The sequence below is a fragment of the Typopeltis vanoorti genome, chromosome 17 (assembly GCF_054136105.1).
Source record: "Typopeltis vanoorti isolate ZY-2024b chromosome 17, IOZ_Tvanoo_1.0, whole genome shotgun sequence".
Taxonomy (NCBI): Eukaryota; Metazoa; Arthropoda; class Arachnida; order Uropygi; family Thelyphonidae; genus Typopeltis; species Typopeltis vanoorti.
Window position 1 is genome coordinate 31,102,268 of NC_143565.1, and position 22,013 is coordinate 31,124,280.

The 22,013-nt window shown below is 33.9% G+C and overlaps 1 protein-coding gene across 4 annotated transcripts in view; it reads left to right on the plus strand.

The window, feature by feature from the left end:
- The window catches only part of l(2)gl (LLGL domain-containing protein l(2)gl), a 437,582-nt gene that overhangs the window by 363,527 nt on the left and 52,042 nt on the right, over nucleotides 1–22,013 (plus strand). For all 4 annotated transcript variants that reach the window (XM_090407678.1, XM_090407677.1, XM_090407680.1 and 1 more), the window contains exons 21-22: nucleotides 2,345–2,465; nucleotides 19,165–19,473. In XM_090407678.1, coding sequence (XP_090263804.1) covers nucleotides 2,345–2,465; nucleotides 19,165–19,473 — 430 coding nt within the window. The remainder of the gene's footprint in view (nucleotides 1–2,344; nucleotides 2,466–19,164; nucleotides 19,474–22,013) is intronic.

Here is a 22,013-nt window from a genome sequence, read left to right on the forward strand (position 1 = left end):
GCATTTTTTTCCAGAAAAGGCCAGTTTCATCCATATTCCAAACTTGTTCACGAGTGTAACCTCTATCTTCAATTATTTTAGCAAGTTTTTGTGGAAATGCTTTAGCAGCTGTTTCATCAGCAGAAGGTGTTTCACCTTTAATTTTTATATTATGAAGAGCATGTCTTTTAATAAACTTAGCCAGCCAACCATTGCTTGCATGAAATTCATATTTTTTCCTCAATTGAGATGAAGTATCTGGCTGCAGTTTTTTAATCTGTTCATAAAATCTCAATGCTGATTGCTTGACAAAAAAGAATGCCATCAACTGGCATTCTTTTTTGTACATTATCTTCTATCCACATCACTAAAGCTTTTTCAGCCTTTTCTAGACCATCTCTTGTGTATGATGATAATTTCGCACTCGATTTTGTACCAGAACATACTGCTTTTCTAATGGCCTCTTCATTTTTCTTTATAGATCTGACAGTTGATTCACAGACTCCAAAATGCTTACCGACAACCGTTGCACCTTCCCCGGTTTGAAGACTATCTAAAATTTGAATTTTTATATCCAAGAAAACGGCTTTCCTTTTTTTTTTTTTTTTTTTTTTGTTATCGGCGACATCATGTGAGGGCTGGATTAAAATCTCTTCGGTTAATGAAATGAAAGTTTGAAAATTACATATAGCTTACCATTTATTATTTCTTGGCAAAATTATTAATTTTATAACACGAATTTTATTTTGATTTCACTTAAAAAATGCAAATTCAAAAAATGCGGTAACTGTGTTGTCTACTCAAACACCAAATTCAAACTACTAAGAACTGCTTTTTTATGCGCAGTCAGTTATGGAGTTATGTAATTTGGGGAATTACATAACTCCAGGTGACCAGCGAGGAAGCATTTTAGTTTTGGGAAGAGATAGAAGTCAGAGGAGCCAAATCTGGGGAATAGAATGGATGTTCAAACAATTCATAGTGAAGATCCCTTAATTTTTCCATTGCCAAAACACCTTTGTGGGCAGATACATTGTCCTGATGAAAGATGATTTTTTTCTTCTGCAAACTGGGGCTTTTCTCACGAATTTTTTTCGTCTAGTCTGGTTAAAAGATTGGAATAATATTCCCCAGTTATTGTTTTGCCCTTTTCAAGATAATTAATAAGCAAAATGCCTTTAGCAATCCAAAACACCAATGCCGTGACCTTTCCTCTGATGGAACCAACTTTGTCTTCTTTGCTGCTAAACAACAGCTTCTGTCCACTGTTTTGACAGCTGTTGGAATTCTGGTGGGCAATTGCGAATCCAAGTCTCATCCATCGTAATAAATCAACGAGATTTTCATGCGAGTGCATTTTTGATCTGCTGTGAAGAAGCGTGGCACCCATCTTGGGCAAAGCATTTTTCAAATGCGATTCTTCATGCTAAGTGGTTATGTCATGTTACGTGGATCATCTTCAAGGCTGGTATGGCCACATTTAAACTCAGCAGCCCATTTTTTAATTGTAAAAAATGAAGGAGATAAACTTTTATACGCCCATAAACTTTTATGAACTTCGAATGAATTTCTTTTGGCGTTAAACCTTCTTTTACAAAGAATTTTATAACCTCATGATACTCAATTTTATCAATTTCAAGGAATACAGACAACACTTTTGTTTCAGGCAGCTGTATAAAACAAACTACTTGATAGAATGATGCTTATGACAGATGTACCAACTGGGTGTGGGGTGGAAATCTTGCTGATAGTGTTGCCATCTATGGTTGAGGCTGAAAGCTTTTCAAACCACCTTCGTATATTACAGGGTGGATTCTTTTGTTTCTGGTTGATAGTATGGCATGCAAAAAAGTTTAATTTAAAAATTCTTCTCTCCTTCCAGGAAAATCAGATCTCGTAGGGCCGTTCCATAGTTAGTTAAAATAAAATTTGCTTATAAGAAAATTAAACTCAAAATGATTTTAAATTAATGAATTTACTTTTAAATAGATTTTATTTTTTAAACAAATGTCATTTATTGATGTTTAAATGACATTAAATTAAAAATATTAATTTTTATGGCAGAGAGCAACTATCCTTTGTGTACCAAACCTCTCTTATAGATTAGAAGCCAGATTTATTATTATGCTCAGAGAATTGTAAATTAAGTAAAAAAAAAAATTTTTTTTTTTTCATTATGCTTTCTGAGAAATGAAAACAAAAGCGACGTTTTTTTTTTTTTTTTTTTTTTTTTTTTTTTTTTTTTTTTTTTTCCTGAAGCATTTCATATTGTAACATATATTCGAAGTATAAATTTCCTTTTTCCTTGAATATGAATACAATAAAAAAAAAGTGCTTAATTATGGTTCATTGTATTTATTTGCAGATGAAAACTATCGTGAGCATTGTATGGCATGTCTTTCTAATCAAGGTGATTTGAGTATATATACAATTCCTGATCTACGGCGGCAAGTCAGTTATCACTGCCTGAAGAGGGAGGATATCAAGTAAGTTCAAGATTTGTAAAGTATTGTGTGCAAGGACAAACTGGAATTCTAATATAAAATAGAATTATTCTGAAGGATAACATCTGCAATTATTTAAAGAAAATGTGGTTATCTTTAGCTAGAATAGGAAGTTAGTGGTGATGTAAGTTTTTCATGTAGTACTATCATATCCTCTATACCCCTTAAGGGTACATGTCAGTAATTTGATGATGAGAATTCCACATTCATAAGGAAACACACTTGTTGACAGAAAAGGAAATTTAACTCTGTTAACAAGCATGTTTCCTTGTGAATGTGGAATTCTCAACATCAATTGCAAAATACTACAATTGGTACTCATGTAGCAGACACCTCTGCTATGAAATGAGATTTTTTAACTAATTAGAGAAAAGAGTCCCAGCTCGAAGGCCCATAGCAACAGTGCTATTTTAAGCACAGTAGTGCAAACAAAAGTTAGAATGCCAATAATAGTTTATACCTGAAATTTTATTTGTTGAATGATAGTTTAAATCTATCTAAACTCAACAGCAACACCTGAGAGCCGAGCTGCCACTACCATGAAGAAAACTTTCATTTTGTGACATGGCATGGAGAGAGAGGTGGTTGCCACCTCTCTCTCTCCATGAGTTAAAAAAAAATAAAAAAATTATGATAGTGTTGTGTAAATAACAGTATAGTGTGTGGGCTTGCTGCAATGAGTCTTCAGATTTCATTATGAATTGAGGTTCCCTTGTCTTCATCATGATTATAGTTATAATTGATTGCTGAAAACTGATAGCTCAGCATGCAGTTTTGGGCAAGGTTTTTTAATATATCCCTTGATAAACCTGTATCATATAAATGTGGGCATGAGATCAGAAGGAATGAATCTGTTTTTCTTGAGCAGCTTGAGGTTGAAGTATACTTCAACCTCAAGGGAAGATAGCATGAATAGATAGTTCAAAAGAAAAGATTGATGGATGAAAGAGGAAAAAGAGAAGTTGGTTCATTAGGCTTGAAGCCAGACAATAAATATGTTAATTTTGAGAAGTTTAAACTATCATTTTCTATTTTCCAGATGAGAATTCGTATAATTTCTTTTTTAACATATATATATATATATATATATATAATGAACAAACAATAATGTAAATAAGTGATTGATCACTATTATTTGCTGGTGCACACCTGATGCATAACATACTTTCGATTAAAAAAAATTTTCAGTCACTTTTTTTTATTTATTTTTTATTTTAACTCAGAAGTACTTTATTTCTCTTCTTTCTTGTTGCCAACATTTTTCTTTATAAGGCCTTGATATGTCTACATCTGGATTACAGTGCTCAGGTTTGACTCATGGGTTTCTTGGAAATGAGGAAATGGTGGAGAGTATGCAGAGGCAACTAACCAAGATGGTGAGTGGTTTGTGGAATATTCCCTATGAAGATAGATTGAGGGTGTATGGACTGCAGACGTTTAGTTGAATGGCAGAAAGGAGGAGATATGATTAAAACATTTCATCAACAAATTCCTGATATGTACCCTCAGGGAGTGTATGGGATAATTATGATAATACATGAAAAGGTTATGCCATTACTAACTTCCGATCAACAATTTTCCTCCAAATTAATCTCTTACCCGTCAAGATTCTAATATTATCTGATCTTCTATTTCTGTCTTTTAAGATGCTTTTTATTGTGTCAATCCATCTATATTTTAGTCTTTCTCTGGGTCTTTTTCCTGCCAAGCATGCGAAGAACACTGGTTTTGCTAATCTTTTGTCTCTCATATTCCATTTAAGTGTCCATACCATCTCAGACTAGCTCTGCTAACATATTCCTGAATGCTAACAATGGCAAGTTCTTTCATAATATCCTCATTTTTGATATGATACTGTCATTGATGTCATCTGTTCACTCCAAATTTTTTTCAGAACTCTCATATCTGTGACCTCCACTCTTTGATCAAATGTTTTATTTCTATCCCAGCTCTCAGATCCATAAGTTAAAATCGGTTTGAACACCATCTTGTATATAGCTAATTTAATACTTTGACTAATTTATTTCTTATTCCATATAAATTATGTATTCAGTTGACTTCCTACCATACCAGCTTTATTGATTCTATTGCCTATTTCTATATTTAATTTACCATCTTTACTAAAAATTCTACCTAAATAGCTGAAATACTTTACTAATGCCATAGATTAACCATTTAGGATACAGTTGATGTTTTCAATGTTTCTGCCTATTTTCATTGTCCTTATCTTTTTCTTGTTTATTTTCATACCAAATTTATTAGAACAGTTATTCAATTTAGTCAGGGAATCTTGCAGACTTGTACTGGATTTATTCAGAAGTATAACATCTGCATAAAGTAAACAGCTTAGATTAACATCACCAATTCCTTATTGGGGGGGGGGGGAGTTGTATCCATTGGTTAAGAAGGTGTTAAGAATATGGTTAAATTCAGTGGTTAGGGCATTGTTATCTGAACTGATTTAATTTTGCCTTATATAGAATTTTTATAATTCCATATTATTGGGAAGGGAGATGATGTGACTGCTGGTTAATGTATCTACCTGTATGTATAGTTTTCTGTACACTGGGACAGCCAGGGATCCATCAGGCTGGCATGATGTGTCTAAGAAAGGGAGACTATTGTTGCTTTCCTTTTCCAAGGTAAACTGGATCCTGAGGTGTTGAGAAATTGTGGAAAAAAGGTGATGCTGCCGAATGGTGAACAGATCATCCATATAGCATTGCCAAACAGTGGGTATATGTGGGGGCAGAGTTTAATACTTTTTCTTCAAAGGTCTCCATAAAGAAGTTGGTCAGGGGTAGAGAGAGTGGAGAACCCATGGCTTCTCCTCTATCTGTTTGTAGAATTTTCCCTGCCAAATGAAATAGCCTAAGTTCATGGTGAACTGAACTAGGGCTGAGATATCGGGAGGAAATTTGGCTTGGATGAGGTCTAATATATCTTTGAGTGGGACATTGGCAAATAAGGAGGAGACATCAAAACTGACCATTATGTTAGTGTGTTGGAGTGAGAGAGTTTCTATACTGGCTTTAAAGTGGGCTGAATTCTTTGTGTGATAGTGTGTTGCCAATATATTGTGTAAGCACTTTGACCAGATGTTTGGCTAAGTTGTGGGGGAATTAATGCCATCCACATGGGATGTAATGGTACATTTTGCTTATTTTTGGATTTTTGGTGGTCCATATATTCAGGGGAGGAGGGGGGGGGGATCTAGAGTTAAAAGGTTTTAGTCTGTTAGTCACTTCCACAGGCCAAGAGGTGACCTTCCTAAGGAACATATGGAGTGTTCTGATTTGGGAGCTGATGGAATCATGTTCTATCTGGTAGACCTGATAGAATATGATTGCACCAGCTATCAAATAGGTAGACCAGTCTAAAAGTAAAGAGGCAAGCTTACCTGGTAGTCTGTTTGGCTTAGAACCACAGTGGCATTTCCCTTATCTGCTTTAGTAATTATTATTTTATTGTTTTTTCATTTCTTGCAGAGCTTTGAATTCTTTTGATAGGCTGCTTTTTGGTGTTTTGGCTTCAGCAAGAACACTGGCTACATCCAGACAGATATTGTAAGCAGTATGGTTGGGAAGGTTGCAGATACCTCATTCTAACTTTATCATTATTTCTTCTGTGGATATTTTTTGGTGCTACAGCAAAGCTGTGACCACGTGCGAGTGCATTGAATGATTCAGGGTAAGGGATGACAAGTTTATTGCCGTGTTGAGAGGTAGTTGAGGTTTGGAAGCACAGTTCTTTTTTAAACTTTCAAAATTTTTTTAATGTGTTAATATCATATTGTTCTTTGAAATTCTTTTTGTGCTGAAGTGTTCAAGGCGTCGGAAAGGATCATCCAAAGATTGACGTCCAGGTAGCAGCAAGCTCTTCCTCTATCACATGAATAGTCTCGTTGGTGTCAGCAAACAGAACGCAGGTGATGGCAATCTGCTCCTGTAGAAAAACAAAGTTAGAGTGTCTATATGTGGAGAGCTTTCGGTGACCTAAATTGTTGTTTTAGTTTTACACAATTCAGGATCACATTATTATCCTGGCATCTTTTAGAAAGGCTAACTGATTTAGTTCTCTTGAAATCTTCAGCTTTAACTAACCGTATTGATGGTCCTTGCATGTGATTGAATCTCCGTGGATGATCATAATTCTTGTAGAAAGGCTGACACATTGGTTAGATATACTTCTAATTTCTTTAGAAAATGACAACGTAAACTATATTATTAATTATCATCATCATCAAATTCCTGACATGTATCCTCAAGGGGTGTACAAGATATCATAATACTACATGAAAAATGTACATTATTACTAACTTCCTATCTACAATTTTTCTCCAAATCAAACAGTCAGCAAACAGAACGCAGGTGATGGCAATCTGCTCCTGTAGAAAAACAAAGTTAGAGTGTCTATATGTGGAGAGCTTTCGGTGACCTAAATTGTTGTTTTAGTTTTACACAATTTAGGATCACATTGTTATCCTGGCATCTTTTAGAAAGGCTAACTGATTTAGTTCTCTTGAAATCTTCAGCTTTAACTAACCGTATTGATGGTCCTTGCATGTGATTGAATCTCCGTGGATGATCATAATTCTTGTAGAAAGACTGACACATTGGTTAGATATACTTCTAATTTCTTTAGAAAATGACAACGTAAACTATATTATTAATTATCATCATCAAATTCCTGACATGTATCCTCAAGGGGTGTACAAGATATCATAATACTACATGAAAAATGTACATTATTACTAACTTCCTATCTACAATTTTTCTCCAAATCAATCTGTTACCTGTCAAGACTCCAACGTTATCAGATCTTATATTTCTATCTCCGAAGGCACTTTTTACTGTATCAATCCATCTATATCTTGGTCTTATTCCTACCAACCTGGCAGAGAACACGTTTTGATAATCTTTCCTCTCCCATTCTGTTTAAGTGACCATATCACTTGAGATTAGCTCTGCTAAAACATTCCTGGATGCTGATAATGTGTAAAGTTCTTTCTTAATATCCTCTTTTTTAATATGATATTGCCATTGATGCCACCCCTAATCTTTCTCAGGACTCCAATATCTGTGATCTCTAGTCCTTGGTCAAGTGTTTTACTTCTAACCCAGCTCTCAGATCCATAAGTTAAAATTGGTTTGAACACTGTCTTGTATATAGCTGATTTAGTGTTTTGACTAAATTCTGTCTTATTCCATATTTAATTTACCATCTTCATTAAAATTCGTGCCTAAATAGCCGAAATGTTTTCCTTGTTCTATAGGTTCTCCATTCAAAATACAGTTAATATTTTCAATGCTTCTGCCTGTTTTCATTGTCTTTGTCTTCTTATTGCTGACCTTCATACCATATCTATTACAACAGTTGTTCAATTTTGTCGGAATCTTGCAGGCTTGTAGCGGATTTATTTAGAAGTATAGCAATTTTGATATCAGGTTTAATGCCACTTTCCTTCGTAATGTGATCCATATAGATAATGAATAAGAGAGGGGATAATGTACATCCTTGTATGACACCAGATTTAACATTACACTATCTTCCTGTACTTCGATTCTAACTGCTGACTTAAAACTCAAATAAAGACTAACTATTGCTTGGTATAATGCCTCACTGACACCATACAACTATAGCATTTTGAATAGCTTCTCTCTTGGCATCTTCATATGCCTTTTCTAGATCTGCAAACTTAATTACAGATCTTTCTTATATTCCCATGATTTCTCAACTATTTGTTGTAAAGTGAAGATCTGATCCTGACAGCCTCTATTTGGCCTGAATCCAGTTTGTTCTTTACCAAGCTTTCCTTCTCAACCATTTCTAAGTATACCTGCATAAATCTTACCAGGAACACTCAGTAGAGAAATACCTCTGTAATTCTCACATTCAGTTTTATTTCCCTTTTTATAGATGGGTACGATGAGAACTTTACTCCAATTATCAGTAATTCATCCCTCTCTCCAGACCTTCTGAATTATGAAGTGCAGCCACAGCAGGACCTTTGTCTCCATACTTGGAGCATTTCTGGTCACTGTTTTTTTATCACTGTGCTATCCCTGATTGTTTCATTTAGCAATTTTTTGAAGTAATTACTCCATACTTCAAGGATATCTTTTTCTCCAGTTTTCATGTCACCTTTATCATCTCTAATTCCTTTTACAGCACTCTTCAACAACCTCCAGAATATCTTGCCACATTCTTGATATTATTTTCTATGTTCTTACATTTGTCTCTGTATTCTCTAAGAGCACAAGCTGACTTATTTGCCAGGAACTTTTGAATGCTTTCTTCTTTTCCTTCACTGCTTCTTTAACTTCCTGTGTCTATCATGCAGTTCTGATTTTTCTATCCTTGCAGACAACCTCACCACATGCCTCTCTGGCTGAATCAGTCAGTGTTTTCTTGAGGGCTTGCCACTGAATCTCTAAGGTTTGATTTCTGTTCACAAACTCTTTCATTTTTTCTTGAATAATGTTTGTGCATTTTAATATACAGTTCATACCTGGGAGCTGCTCAAGTTTTATTCGCTTTAAAATTTCTTATAGGCTCTTCTTTTCAATATGAAATTTAAAATTAACCTGCTGAAAACTAAATAGTGATCACTTCCAATTTCAAATCCTCTGTACACTCTAGTGCCCTGCACCAGGGAGAAAACATCATTATCAACAATGACATAGTCAGTGAGATTTTTCTTATTCCTTGCCTCTTCTCCCCATGTGAATTTATGCCATTTTTATGTTGGCACATTGTGTTAGTAATTACGAGTCCATGTTCTGAGCAGAAATCCAACAGGTATCTGCCATTAATATTAGCTTTGCTCTTTTTTCCAAATTTTTCCAAAATATTTTGACAATCATTTTCTACTCTGCTATTTAGATCCTCAAGAAGGACTATCTTTTTCATTGTGTGAATTGTTTTATCTAAAGCCTCAAAAATTTTTCCTTCACTTCTACCTTAGTAGAACCTTCTGTGGGACCATAAGCACAAACAAGTTTCATTTTCCAGTTCCCCATTTGATATTTGTCCACATCACTCTATTTGAGGCTGCCTGCCATTCAATATGATTAGCCTTGTATTTAGTGTTTGAATACTATGGCTACTTCTTCTTTTCCTTGATTGTCATTACATGAATATAACATTTTGTATTTATTGCTCAAAAAGATCTCACCAGTTTGTCCTTTTTTGTTTCAGTCACCCCTATTATGTCAATCTGGTACTTATCTAATTCCTCAGCTAGTTCCATTTCTTTGCCATTCAGGCTTCTTATATTGATTTTATAATTAATTTTATAAGTGTGTTTTTATAATTAATATATATTATTAATTCGTTTTTATAATTAATAATTTATATTATCATTTCCTAAAAAATGAGAACTTCCTTCATTAGAAAGATTTGCAGAAGCAATTAAATATTTCACCTGTCTATATTTTTGATCCGAAATCTGCAATTAAAAGAGGAATATTGCAGATAGATAATTTATATTATATGCCAATTTTTTTAAAAGATAAGTTATTAATAGCTTTTATAAAATATAATTATGAAAATATAAATTGAACCTTTGTAAAATTCATGAATAGAAATTGACGTAGGACTTGAAGTATGGATAATTTGTAACGGGAATTGTTGAATTTCTGTTATAAGCTGTCTTTAGACCAAATTGATTTCAAGCCATCTGAACAAGTACTAGGTTGATTGTCAGTTTGTGATTCAGTAGTAGCAATGTTTCTATCCTTTGACTTTCCTTTTGACTTAAATTTTCCCATAAGAAAAATGTGAATTTTTGTTTAATATGTGGATGTAGTGAACACGGATTAGCAAAGAGAATGTTTTATTTTAAAAAAAAAAAAAACTGTTTGATATGCAGATTTTCACGAAATTCCAATTTTCGTGTTAACACGTTCATTGCCAAGCTGAAAATTGGAATTTCGTGTGGTGGCCAAATTTTTTTAATTTTTTTATTTAGTTTTTATTGTGCTCAAAATAAGTTAAATATATTATTTATATGCTTTTATTATTATGTACATAGGATGCACGAACTCTAAATATCTATCACGCGATATCGCGTGATATGTAATTCGGTCAAATGCGTTATATATTTTAAAAATAAAAAACATTTAATCACATAGAATTTTTAAAAATAACGTACAAATAGAAAAAAAATAATCATCAAAAATCAACATTTATAGGGAACTTACTTTAAAAAAAAAAAAACTCAAAATAAATAAAAACCAAACTTCAAGCACTCTAAATCAACGAATAACTAAACAAAATCGTCGCCTCGTCCAAACGCCGCCACTGTACGCACTGGCTAACATAAACAATAGACAATGGCTGGCGGCCGTCCCCACTCCATGAAAATTGATCCCTTTCCTAGTGGCCAATATAAATATTACACACCGTTTCGCTGTGGCCACTATACTATTCTGCTTAGAAACTTGATAGCGACATCCACGCGATAACGCGTGATCGGCCGTTTGGCAACATCACACGATATCCCGTGATTGGCAATGAACGTGTTAAAGCAACATTTGTGTCATTCTCATCTGCTAAGAGTTTAGAATAAAATTAACGATATTAGATTAAAAATATTAAACATTTATTTCCATTCTCTTTAATCTCTCAGAAAATTTTTAGAGAAAATTTTGCTTCCAGATTTATAATCTAGTAATACTAAGTCTCCAACTGTTACATTTTTATTTTGCCTAAATTTATGTATTCTCTACTCCTTTCTGAACTTGGTTTACTACATACTGGCACATACTGAATTTGAAATCTTTATGCAGATGTATGTAAACATCACCTACACGGTGTATATTGCAAAATACATCCTAGTCATTGAGTAGCAGCAATGTTTTTATCCTTTAACTTTCCTTTTGACTTGAATGATCCTTAAGGAAATATGGATCCATTCCATCCTAGTCATCTTTGCACAAGCTAGATTTGATGAAATTTTCTTAATGCTTTTACTCATTCTTTAACATATACCATGATATTGTGGATGGTAAATACATTGTGGTAAAGAGCTTGGTATCCTGTAGTTTACATAACTGTAAACATAATTCTGAGGTTAAATTTGCCTTCGTCAGAGAGAGGTGCACATCTACAAGTTGTCATTTTCAAGAACTTGCTTGTTACTGCTTTCAAAGTCTGGTTTTTCATTTCAAACCTCTGAAAACCTTAACATGTCAGTTAAAATTAGTCTAGCCTATATTTATTACATTTTCTTTGTTGGCAATTCCACCACATCTGTTGCAATTGCCTGAAATGGCGTAGTATGTGTTGGAAGAGATCATAAGAGTTTTCCCTTATCATGATATTAACTGACATCGATAGCAAGATCTAACATATCTAACTTATGTTATCATATCTCCTTTCATTCCATTCTATTCCAGAAATATCTTACATTGGTTTTGCAAAATTCTTTCTGAAATCTGGATGACCTACCGAAGTAGAATTATTACTTATATACAAAATCCAAGTTTATCATCTCCATTGGAATCAATACTTTATTATTATTATTATTATTATTTTTCTCTTCTGAATTTACTATTATCTTTAAATCAATAATAAATCACCTTTGTCAATATACATATTATCTCAGTTGTATAGAATACTTAACTTAATGTCTGCCTGGTGAGATCTTTCTGAGCAATAAATACAAAATGTTATATTCAGGCAATGACAATCAAGGAAAAGAAGGAGTAGCCATAGTATTCAACACAAAATACGAGGCTAATCTTCTTGAATGGCAGTCAGTCTCAAGTAGAGTAATGTGGGCAAATATGAAAATGGGGAACTGGACAATGAGACTTATTTGTGCCTATGGTCCCACAGAAGGTTCTACTAAGGTAGAAGTGGAGGAATTTTTTGAAGCTTTAGAAAAAGCAACTGACACAATGAAAAATGAAAAGTTGGTCCTTGTTGGGGATCTAAATAGCAGAGTAGGAAATGATTGTGAGACATACAAAAATATTTTGGGAAAATTTGGAGAAAAGAGCAAAGCTAATAATAATGGCAAATATCTGTTGGATTTCTGCTCAGGACATGGACTGGTTATTACTAACACCATGTTCCAACATAAAAATGTGCACAAATTCACATGGAGAAAAGAGGCAAGGAATAAGAAAAGTCTCATTGACTATGTTATTGTTGATAGTGATGTTTTCTCCCTGGTGCAAGACACCAGAGTGTACAGAGGATTTGAAATTGGAAGTGATCATTATCTAGTCTTGAGCAAGATAAAATTGAATTTCATATTGAAAAGAATAACATGTAAGAAAGTTCTAAAGCGAATAAAAGTTGAGCAGCTCTCAGATGTGAACTGTAGACTAAAATATACAAAGATTATTGAAGAAAAAATGAAAGAGTTTGAGAACAGGAATCAAACCCTGGAGATTCAGTGGCAAACTCTGAAGAAAACATTGATTCTGCCAGAGAGGCATGTGGTGAGGTTCTCTGTAAGGATAAAAAAATCAGAACTCCCTGGTGGACACAGGAAGTTAAAGAGGCAGTAAAGGAAAAGAAGAAAGCATATCAAAAGTTCCTGTCAAATAGGTCAGCTTGTGCTCTTAGAGAATATAGAGACAAATGCAAGAATGCAAAAAACTGTGTAAACTAGCTAAATAAAAGTCATGGGAGGACTATGGCAAGAATATAGAAAATAAATATCAAGAAGGTGGCAAAATATTCTGGAGGTTGTTGAAGAAGCTTAGGAATGGAGGAAAGAGTGCTGTAAAAGGAGTTAGAGATGATAAAGGTGATATGAAAACGGGAGAAAAAGATATCCTTGAAGTATGGAATAATTACTTTGAAAAACTTCTAAATGAAACAAGCAGTGATGACAGCATAGTGGTAAAAAACACTGACCAGGCATGAAGTCAGGAATACATATCCATATATGAAGTAGAAAAAGCCTTCAAAGGCTTGAAATGTGGAAAGGCAGCAGGAGTAGATGATATTCGACCAGAAATGCTGAAGTGTGGTGGTGTTGAGAGTCTTACAGTGGCTGCACTGCATAGTTCAGAAGGCCTGGACAGAGGAACGAATTCCCAATGATTGGAGTAGAGCTCTCATAGTACTTATAAAAACGGAAATAAAACTGCATGTGAGAATTACAGAGGTATTTCCCTACTGAGTGTTCCTGTCAAGATCTATGCAAGTATACTTGAGAAACGGTTGAGAAGAATTGTGGAAGAAAAGCTTGGTGAAGAACAAGCTGGATTCAGGCCAAATAGAGGCTGTCAGGATCAGATCTTCACTTTACGACAAATAGTCGAGAAAGCATGGGAATATAACAAACATCTGTATTTAAGTTTTGTCGATTTGGAAAAGGCATATGACAAGGTGCCAAGAGAGAAGCTATTCAATACGCTGCAATTATATGGTGTCAATGGGGCATTATATCAAGCAATACTTAGTCTTTATTTGAGTTGTAAGTCAGCAGTTAGAATTGAAGGAAGTACAGGAAGATGGTTTAATGTTAAATCTGGTGTGAGACAAGGATGTACATTATCCCCTCTGTTATTCATTATCTAAATGGACACATTATGAAGGAAAGTGGTATTAAACATGATATCAAAATTGGAGATGTTAATGTCAGTTCTTTGCTTTATGCGGATGATTTTATACTTATAAATAAATCCGCTACAAGTCTGCAAGATTCTCTGACTAAATTGAATAGCTGTTGTAATAGATATGGTATGAAGGTCAGCAATAAAAAACAAAGACAATGAAAATAGGCAGAATCATTGAAAATGTCAACTGTGTTGTGAATGGAGAACCTGTGGAACAAGTAAAACATTTAAACTATTTAGGCATGATTTTTACTGAAGATGATAAATTAAATATAGAAATAGACAACAGAATCAGCAAAGCTGGTATGGTGGGAAGTCAATTGAATAAATTCATATGGAATAAGAGAGAAATTAGTCGGAACACTAAATTAGCTGTATACAAGACAGCGTTCAAACCAGTTTTAACTTATGGATCTGAGAGCTGGGTCAGAAGTAAAACACTTGACCAAAGACTAGAGACCACAGATATGAGAGTCCTGAGAAAGATTATAGGCGTGAACAGATGGCATCAATGGCAATATCATGTTAAAAACGAGGATATTAGGAAAGAACTTGATATTGTCAGCATCCAGGAATGCGTTAGCAGAGCTAATCTCAGGTGGTATGGTCACTTAAACAGAATGGGCGAGGAAAGATTGGCAAAACAAGTGTTTTCTGCCAGGTTGGCAGCAAAACAACCCAGAGAAGACCAAGGTATAGGTGGATTGATACAGTACAAAGTGCCTTAGACGATAGAAATATAAGATCTGATAATGTTGGAGTCTTGAAAAGTAACAGACTGATTTGGAGGAAAATTGTAGATAGAAATTAATAATGATGTAATTTTTTTCATGTAGTACTATCATATCCTGTACACCCCTTGAGGGTACATAGCATGAATTTGATGATGATGATGTCTGCCTGTCTCTATTGCAACACTATTACATTTCTTAACATTGGGATCGGCCTTTTATGCTCAGATTATTCTCTACTTATTCCATAATTGTGAACTAAGATGTTTTTATTACTATGAACTAAGATGTTTTTATTACTATGAACTAAGATAGTTTTTAAACTATTACCATCCTGTGAACTTTATTATGCAAAATAATTTGCTGGAGTCTGTGTAGTTGATGCATAAGAGATAGGAGCATGGCAGAAAATAGCAGTGGCCTTGCCGACTACCATAAGGTTCTGTTCCATTTGAATAGGATGTTTTAGCATTTGACCTTTTCAAAATTAGACTTGGATATATTTATTTTCTGCAGTGTAGGTGAGTGCAAAGATGGAGTTTTGATCTTGGTCCATTTGCAATATGATGAATTTTTTTCTTTGACTGCCTTGATGTGTATGAACCAACCAACTAGAAGTCGATAATTTTTCTGGCAGCTCATCCTGTCACAGAAGATAGTTATCTGTCAAAAAATGAATTACCATATTTGCTAATTTTGTAGCAGGTGAAGGTGATTACATGGCAGGGTTTTTAATCTCACAAAACAGACATACCACACTACCACCACAGCCTGAATTACTTTTCTTATAATTTAAATCCAGTGATATTATGTTTGGTTTCTAAGAGTTATAAGAAAAAAATAAGCCAAAATATTAAGAATGTTTTAAATTTTAACATCATTAAATGCTGTTTCACTATTATAAAGCTCATAATAATTATATATATATATATATATATATATATATATATATAATATACAGGGTGTTCGGGATAAATTTGACAGTTTCGTAAGGAGAAAGAAAATCTTCTTTGTATCTATTAAATTTAATGAATTGACAAAAAAACATTACAGGCAGAGTTAATTACAATACTATCAACAAGATTTACTCAAAATAACCACCATTAGCATCGATCACATCTTCAATTCTGCTTCGGAACCTCGAACAAGCTGATGCTACAGTCTCCCTGGGAAGGGCCGCAAAAACTGTTTTAATTTTATCCATTAACTGGGCTTTTGTATTACTGGAAGTGCGATTGGTGTCTTTTTCAACTGCGCCCCATACAAAATAATCCATGGGGTTAAGGTCTGGGGAGTTTGGAGGCCAAACATTTGGACTGGTGAAGTCGTAGAAATTTTCAGACAACCATTTTTGACTTTTCCCAGAGGTGTGGCAAGGGGCCGAATCCTGCTGCCATACATACGGCCTACCATTGGCTACCCTTGTTATCCAGGGCTTGACTACAGTTAGCAACTCCACGAACAAAGCCTGAATTCCAATGCCAGGGTTCTTCAACACCTGTTCCTGCAGATTTGCGAGGAATTCTGCTGTACGAACGCAATCAGATCGTCTGCTAGGGATCTTTCTTCTTGCTACATCCTCGTAGTCACCATTGCAAGTCTCTAGTTCATGCCTGATTGTTTTTACTGTATTCAGGGAGCATTGGGCAGCAGTCGTAATATCCTTATTTTGATGGCGGGCACGAATCATCATGATACAAGTTATTCTCTTCCATGATTCAGGTGGGTTCCAGCTATCCATCCTTTCTGACATCTTGTATATGAATGAAGAAGGGTCCAAACTTTTAAATGAAGAGAAGTGTGTGTTAATACATGTAACTTACGGAAAAATATAATTAATTATAAATATGTCAAATTTATCCCAAACACCCTGTATATATACACACATACATATATACATACATATGTATATACATACATATGTATATATATATATATGTATGTATATATATATATATATATATATATATATATATATATACACACACACACACACACACACACACACATATATATGTATATATATATATATATATGTATATATACACACACACATACATATATACATACATATGTATATATGTATATATATATATATATATATATATATACACACACACACACACATACATATATACATACATATGTATGTGATTATATGCTTCAACTCGGTTGTTGTGCTACATTTTTAAAATAGATTTAATGACTTAAAAACCGAGATTACTTATAAAGATTTAATAAGAATAATACAACTAGTTTCGACTTATAATAACCTTCATCAGGTATTCTTAAAGGAAGAGAATAGTAATAAACATTGAAGTATCTAAAAACTGGAAAATACAGGTAAAAAATCGCCACACATAATTGATATATAAAAAACGTTGTATTTTTTCAAGTTGTTCTAACAGGCATGCCATTGTTTATTGCAAGTATGTGTGCAGACTCACGTGAAAGCCAATATTGAATAACTGCAGCATGGCTATCTGGGATGTTATAACTCAAATTGTTGTTTAAGTGGACAGGATTCAGAAGGATTTCCCTTGATTTTATAATTTTTCTCTCAAACTCATCATCACAGCGAAAATTATTTTCTGATCTATCCCAGCAAACGGAGTGGCTTTGTTGATCATCATTAGGATTATTTGAAAAAAGAACATGACTGGATAACGCAGTTGCATGTGATCTTTTGTAAAAGATGTCTCTTTTATGCTTTTCTATACGTTGCTCAACAGATTTGTTAGTTTGTCCAAAATAAGGGATGTTGCAATCGCACCATAATTTATATACACCTGGATATTTTATGTTGTGATGAGGAGGCTTTGAATGGCTGAATTAGAGAACAGATTTTAGGAAGTGTGGTGAAGAACGTCTTGATGTTATATTTTTTAAGGACTTTTGCTAATTTGTTAGAGACTGTGCTAATGTATGGGATGGAGATGCTGCCTTTAAAATTAATAGTTTCTCTGGTGCACTGTCTAGGAGGATCCAGAAGAAATTTCTTAATAGTTTTTTCAGAGAAACCATTTTGTTTAAAGATAAGAGAGAGAGTTGATTTATTTCTTTTTGTAGTTCATCTTATTAAATTATCATCTTATTCTTATTAAATCTTTATAAGTAATCTCGGTTTTTAAGTCATTAAATCTATTTTAAAAAAAAATATATGTATATATATATGCACACAGTAAAACCCCTTTTTTTACACTTTCCAGGGGACTGATGGAAAAAAGTGTAAATAGCAGGAAATGTAAAAAAAATATCCTTTTTTCTCCATGTTACTAACATGGATCATCCACCACCGCAACTTGAAAGCAACTATCACATGCTAAATTACTTAGCAGAAATTCTGTAATATACCATGTGCTTCTGAATTGCTACTACGAACACAACACTGCAAGCTAGTGAAGCGATATTTCACGAACTGTGGTTTATTCACTGATATCTAATATTCACGAGTAACAACTGTTACTTGGTAGAAGTGTGAATGTGATTTCACAATTTGTGTATGATCCTTGTTCATGATTTCAATATAGCACTGTGAATGTGAAATCGCATCACAACACATTATGGATGCCATGAGCTACTGACAGTTTGAAATTACTGATATGAAAACTTCATGGTATCATTTCGTACTGTGATTGAAAAATAACAGTATCGCTCATCACTACATCACTGCTGCAAACGTGCAAGTCACCGTGATGGCGGAAACGAAACAACAGCCGAAAACAACTCCATCTGGGAACAGAAATGCGCAGATTTCTGCAGAAATTTATTTGAATGAGAGGAAATAGATTTGAAAATCAGTGTTGCCACCCGAGGAAAAAACGTTCATATCAAGTTTTTAATGGTGGGAAAACAATATATTGTAAGAATAGGCCTTAAGATGGGACCAACGGAAAATGACGTAAATTGCAGGAAAATCTATATTGCAGGAACATAAAGATTTTACTGTATACGATAACATATATAATAACAGAAAATAACTCGTATAGTCTGCCCACAGTTGAGAGAACAGTATCGGGCAAAGTACCAAGAAGAGTCAATCCATCTTGAAGAGAAGAAAAGAATATTGGATGTATGAATTCGTCACCAACATGTGAAATCACACGCTTTATATGTAAAATTTTCCCACTGTTATATAAGCAAAATAGTTACCACTTTAAAAACTAGAATGTTCATAAAAGAAAAGGTAAATTTTTCGATGTATAATAATAAACACTCATCCCACAAAACAGATAGATTACCCTATTGTTGAAATGGATTTGCCTTATGCCATGCGCAGAAGTGTCGATGGTTCTCTTATCTGTGGTTAAATTGTATTTCTGTTAATAAAGAACAACTGACTAACTATACTGAATTTTTTCCTCCTAGTGGAATTTCCAGTCTTGTTTTCACACGAAATGGTCAAGGTTTTTATCTTCAGTCACCCTGTGAGTTTCAGAGGTTTTCTATATCAGCTTGCAACATTATAAATACAGAATGCATTCTAGAACTTCCAGAAAATGCAAGAACACCTATAATTTTTCTTAATGATGGAGAAGTGAAACAAATTGATGAAAATATCACTCAAACTACACATTTGAATAATAAGGAGAGTGGAGTTCCAACAGAAACAGACCAAAAGGAAAATCCAGATTGTCCCGTAGAAGGAAGAATTTCAAGAGAAGGGAACAATACTAGGTAAAATATTTCTTTCCATAATCTTAATTAATTATTATTTTATTTTATTTTTATTTTATTTTTTGTAAATAGGTAATGAAAAGTTAGCCTTCTCTATCAGGAAGTCAGTTTTAAAATTTAAGAATTTCATTCTGATTTAAAATTATGCACAAGGGGATAAAATTATCTGGCATAAAATGTTTTTCTTATAACATTTACTTGTAGTTCATTCACACTTACTGAAATTTAATAATACTTTTTTTGCTGGAAGCAGATGAGTACAGCATGCAAACAAAAACAATGGAAAATCTTTCATTGGTAATGCAAGTTTGATCAAGGCTATATCTTCATCATCATCATCACTATCAAATTCCTGATATCAGATGTAGAAGATATTATGATAATACTTTGTGAATAGTTTACATCATTACTAACTCCTTTTCAAAACTGCTTTCCTCCAAATTGGTCTATTATCTGTCAGGACTCCACATTGTCCATCTTATATTTTGGTATTCTAAGGCGCTTCTTACTGTATCAGTCTGCCTAGACCTTTTTCTTCCGAGTCTTTTCCTGCCATCCTGGCAACAAACATTGAGAATAATTCCCCTCCTGGGTTAAAGCGACCATACTGCCTTAGACTAGCTCTGCTCTCCTATTTCTTAATGATAAAAATAGGAAGTACCTTCCTAATATCTTCATTTTTAATCATTCTGCCACTGATGCCATCTGTTTACTCCCTTCGTTTTTTTTTTTTTTTTTTTTTTTTTTTTTTTTTTTTTTTTTTTTTTGCAAAACTCTCATATCTTATCACCTCTGGGGATTGACTAATTGAAGGAGGCCATACATCGCTTCTCTTAAACTCATTCACACTAGATGCACTCACCACCTCAACATGCAAACATTTCTGTTTACTGACTGCTCTGAGAGAAAAATCTAGCTCACATCACTTAACACACACTCAACTCTACAGAAGATTCTTGTCCTCTCCCTCCTCACCTTCCATATTTTGAAAAATATCATTACCACTATCCAACAACCCAATCTAACAATCAGTAATACCAATATAATTTCTGTAACTTTTCTTTGTATTCTCCATAGCTTCATTATGCCCTTGGAACCCAGAAGACTAAATCTGCACATTGTAGTCCAGGTGCAGTCATATCACAGCTTTGTAAAGAGGCAAAATGAACTCCTTCCTCTTAACTCATTTTTCTTACCTTCTTGCCGTCCCACCTTTGCTAATTCTATTGTCTATTTCCATATTTAATTTCCTATCTTCACTAAAAATTGTGCCTAAATAGCTGAAAGTTTTGTTTCTGTTTTCTGCTGCATTCTCTATTGAGAATGCAGCAGATGTCTTCAGTGTCCCTGGCTATTTTCGTAGTCTATCTTTTTATTGCTAATTTTCATAAGTTTTATTACTGCTGTAATAAAACTTTTCTCTGCTCCAATTATCTGGAGTTTGACCCTCGGAATAGGCCTTCCAAGTTATGCAGTAAAAAGCTACTGTAAAACTTTTATATTTATATATTTGCATTTCTGGTCAAATGTCATCTAATCTACCTGCCTTTTCACATTTCAGGTTTTTACTGGCTGTTTTGCTATCTCAAGTATTGATATGTACAGTACTTCCGATTGCGTTCCTCTGTATTTTTTTTACCACTGTTCTGTCACTGCTGGTTTTGTTTAGCAGCCGTTAGAAGTAATCACTCCATACATGTAGAATATCTTTATTTTCAATTTTCATGTTGACTTTACCATCTGATTTCTTTTACAGTATTTTTTTTTCTCTCCACTTCTGAGCTTTTCAATAGTTTCCACAATATTTTGCCACCTTTCTGATATATGTAGTCAATCAGCCTTTTGTTATTTTCCCTGTCTTCTCATATTAATTGGTGCACATGAAGTTCTTAGTAATAACGAGTATCTCTAGAATAGAAATCTAGCAGATACTTGCTATTATAATTTGCCTTTCTTTTTTCTTCAAATTTCTCAAAATATTTCTGTATGTCAGGTGTGAACAGATGGCATCAATGGCAATATCATATTAAAAACGAGGATATTAGGAAAGAACTTGACATTGTCAGCATCCAGGAATGAGTTAGCAGAGCTAATCTCAGGTGGTATGGTCACTTAAACAGATTGGGCGAGGAAAGATTAGCAAAACAAATGTTCTCTGCCAGATTGGCAGCAAAACAACCCAGAGGAAGACCAAGATATAGGTGGATTGATACGGTACAAAGTGCTTTAGACGATAGAAATATAAGATCTGATAATGTTGGAGTCTTGACAAGTAACAGACTGATTTGGAGGAAAATTGTAGATAGGAAATTAATAATGATGTAATTTTTTTCATGTAGTACTATCATATCCTGTACACTCCTTGAGGGTACAGGGCAGGAATTTGATGATGATGGTAATAATTTCTTACCCTTCTGTTTAGATCTCTAGCAAAGACTAATTTTTCCTTTTTCTTTGTGTCAGCTGCCTTCTGCAATGCCTTGAACAATCCCTCTACTTCCTTAGTATTATAGAACCTTTTGTGCGACCATAAGCACAAA